Source organism: Pyxicephalus adspersus, chromosome 11 (genome assembly GCF_032062135.1).
Source record: "Pyxicephalus adspersus chromosome 11, UCB_Pads_2.0, whole genome shotgun sequence".
Classification (NCBI taxonomy): Eukaryota; Metazoa; Chordata; class Amphibia; order Anura; family Pyxicephalidae; genus Pyxicephalus; species Pyxicephalus adspersus.
Window position 1 is genome coordinate 19,267,918 of NC_092868.1, and position 2,728 is coordinate 19,270,645.

At 40.4% G+C, this 2,728-nt stretch overlaps 1 protein-coding gene across 2 annotated transcripts in view; it reads right to left on the bottom strand.

The window, feature by feature from the left end:
• The window catches only part of SNRNP70 (small nuclear ribonucleoprotein U1 subunit 70), a 21,649-nt gene that overhangs the window by 14,781 nt on the left and 4,140 nt on the right, over window positions 1–2,728 (bottom strand). For both annotated transcript variants that reach the window (XM_072425986.1, XM_072425985.1), the window contains exons 2-3: window positions 393–548; window positions 118–180 (exon numbers count right to left, since the gene is read on the bottom strand). In XM_072425986.1, the coding sequence (XP_072282087.1) occupies window positions 118–180; window positions 393–539 (210 nt within the window). In that variant the 5' untranslated portion in view covers window positions 540–548. The remainder of the gene's footprint in view (window positions 1–117; window positions 181–392; window positions 549–2,728) is intronic.

The following is a 2,728-nucleotide window of genomic DNA, read 5'->3' on the forward strand; positions in this document are numbered from 1 at the left end:
AAGTGGGGATTTTAGTGTAGGCGAAAAAATACGGGGTTATCCAAAAGAGCAAAAATATTTAGTGCGAGAAATTACGGGCTTAGCGGTTGGGGGGTTAAACTGCTTTGTAAAGCTTACCTTCCTTTCTAGACGCTCATCCCTCGTCTCTGCCCTAGTTGGTGGCGGGGCATCTCTCGGGTCCTAAAGACAGGAAAAAAAGTCAGCAAACTACATTTAGCAAATAGAAGCACAAAACTTTTATATAGGTAGAAAAAGAACCAGGAACTACTCCCGACAGATCTCAATGCTGGAATTTCCAAGATATGAGATAACAGGAGGTTGATGACCACCACCCCATGCACAAAAAGTTGTATGCTCTTCAAAAAGTTCAAAACCACCAAAACTGTTCTCACCTCAAATTCTTTAATATAAGGAGCAATTCCACAGTATGGTTGATTGTGGTGCTTTTCATGGGGTAGTTTATCCAGTGGTGGAAGGTATGGAATCGGATCTCTCGGGGCAAACAAAGCCAACAAGTTTGGGGGCAGAAACTGTGTCATTTTGATGACCTATTTGGGGGAAAAAAAGGTTTAGTAGACACATTTAGCTTTAAAAAAAAAAAAAAAAAAAGTATATCTAAAAGTGAAACATTTTACATAGTGTGACACAACCACCACAGCCACCCAACAAAATCTTCTTCTGAAGCTTGATCAGCTTGCTAACTTTACATATGAACTTAAATAGTCCACAATGCCCTTAGTGTAGTTCTATATTGCTATTTAAAACAGATTGACAAACCACTGTGCGGCAGTAAGGATTGCATAGGAAACCCACAGCTTTCTGTGATACATGTCACATACCCCAGGAGGCTATGGGCTGCTGATTCTGCTTTGTGAGGGGCTTTCCTGGAATGCAGGAAAAAAAAATGCATGCACAGTGGGATGGTATCGAAGGCACATCAAGAGTAAATGTAAGCTTTTTTTGTTATGGAATTTTTATGTTATGCCAAAATTGTTTACAATAGAGTGGGGATCTTTCCAGCAGCTTGGACTTCCTCATTCTTGGTGACAACACTGTGCTGACAGATCTCTCCTCTCCACAATGTTGCCACTAATCCAAATATAAAAGAACAGTGGAACATAGATTATACAAAAGGACTATATCTGAGAAAAATCAGTGCTCTAATCTAAATAGTTTACATACATGACCACATTTAAACACTGAAAATTCTGAACACATGGTTATACACACACAAATTTTTTCATATAAAAAAGAACTCTTAGTTCACATATCATTGTTGAATACAGAATTTTTTTAGGCCAGGTGGGAAGACATTTTAGGTGGGTGGCAGCCCCTGTATTGTGACCTCAGTAACCACCCAAAAACAGCCAGGTGGTTACTAAAGAATGCTGGGGTGGTGCACCCAAATAAAAGGGCCTGGGAAGAACACTGCATATATTGTATATATTTTTGAGCTGGCCAATATGTTAAAGTGACTTCTCCCAGGCCAGTCCCTACTCTATTTCAAAATGCTAAATACAAGTTGACAATAGAAAATACATTCATTGATAATCCGATTCTTTCAGTTTTCCAGCCTGAATTTCTGATCGCATTTTCAATATAGGGACTGCAGTACACTGTTTGGCCACTAATGTTTTGATGGCGCTGATCTGCAGAAACAGCTGTTGGGTCTTGCTTGCTAAACTAAATATTTGTTGAGACGTCCCTGCTGCCTGCTCCCTGGAACTGTGCCAGATGTCTGCAGGTGCTGCGAGAGGAAGGCTAGCCTGTGTGTGGAGGTAAGTACAGGTTGACAATCAAAAATCCAGCAACCTGATGTGCGCCGAATTTTTGAAAATTCTGGATTTTTTTTTTTTATACTAACCTCCACACACAGGCTAGCCTTCCTCTTGCAGCACCCGCAGACATCTGGCAGTCCCAGGAAGCAGGCACGTCTCAACGTGCAGCAAGCAGACCTAACAGCTGTTTCTGCAGAACAGCGCCATCAAAACATTAGTGGCCAAACAGTGTACCACAGTCTGTATTGCAAAGGCGATCCAACATTCATGCTAGGAAACTGTAAGAATCGGATTTTTGAAGGCCGCATTTTCTATTGTCAACCTGTATATAAAAAAAAATACGCGATTTTCGAAAATCCGGCACCCCTCAGGTCCAGATGTTGCCAGATTTTTGATTGTCAAGCTGTACTTTAATTGACAAATTGGGGCATGCAAGTACATGGCAATTCAGTAAGTACATGGTACATAAAGACTAACCAAAGAGGGATCACTTTGTTGCAGTTACACAACTTGAAATTTTTTTGTTGAGGCCTCATTAAAAACACACAGGCATCTTTTAAAGTGGAATGACTTGCCCCCTACAATCACCTATCCCTGATCTATTGTGAGAGCTGCCATCCTCCTCCTTTTGATCCTCTCTGCCCACTAAGTATCCTAACCACCAACCCACGCGCAGCTCATTTGACAGATGAAGATCAGGAAGGTAAATATGTTTTAATGCAGAAGGGATATCACCTGTTACTTTCTGCAAAACAGCCCTGCTTGGTCACAAATTTTAACCACCTGAGCGTTACACTGATGTCTAGATTTCTGTACCAAAAGCGTTACAGGTTTTAATGAATTTTTTTTTTTTATATTGTAGACCTGTAACTTACAGAAATATGTCCGAACAGGGTTCTAGTAGATATCATGAATATAAAAAAATGTTTGAAACACACAATCATGTAAAA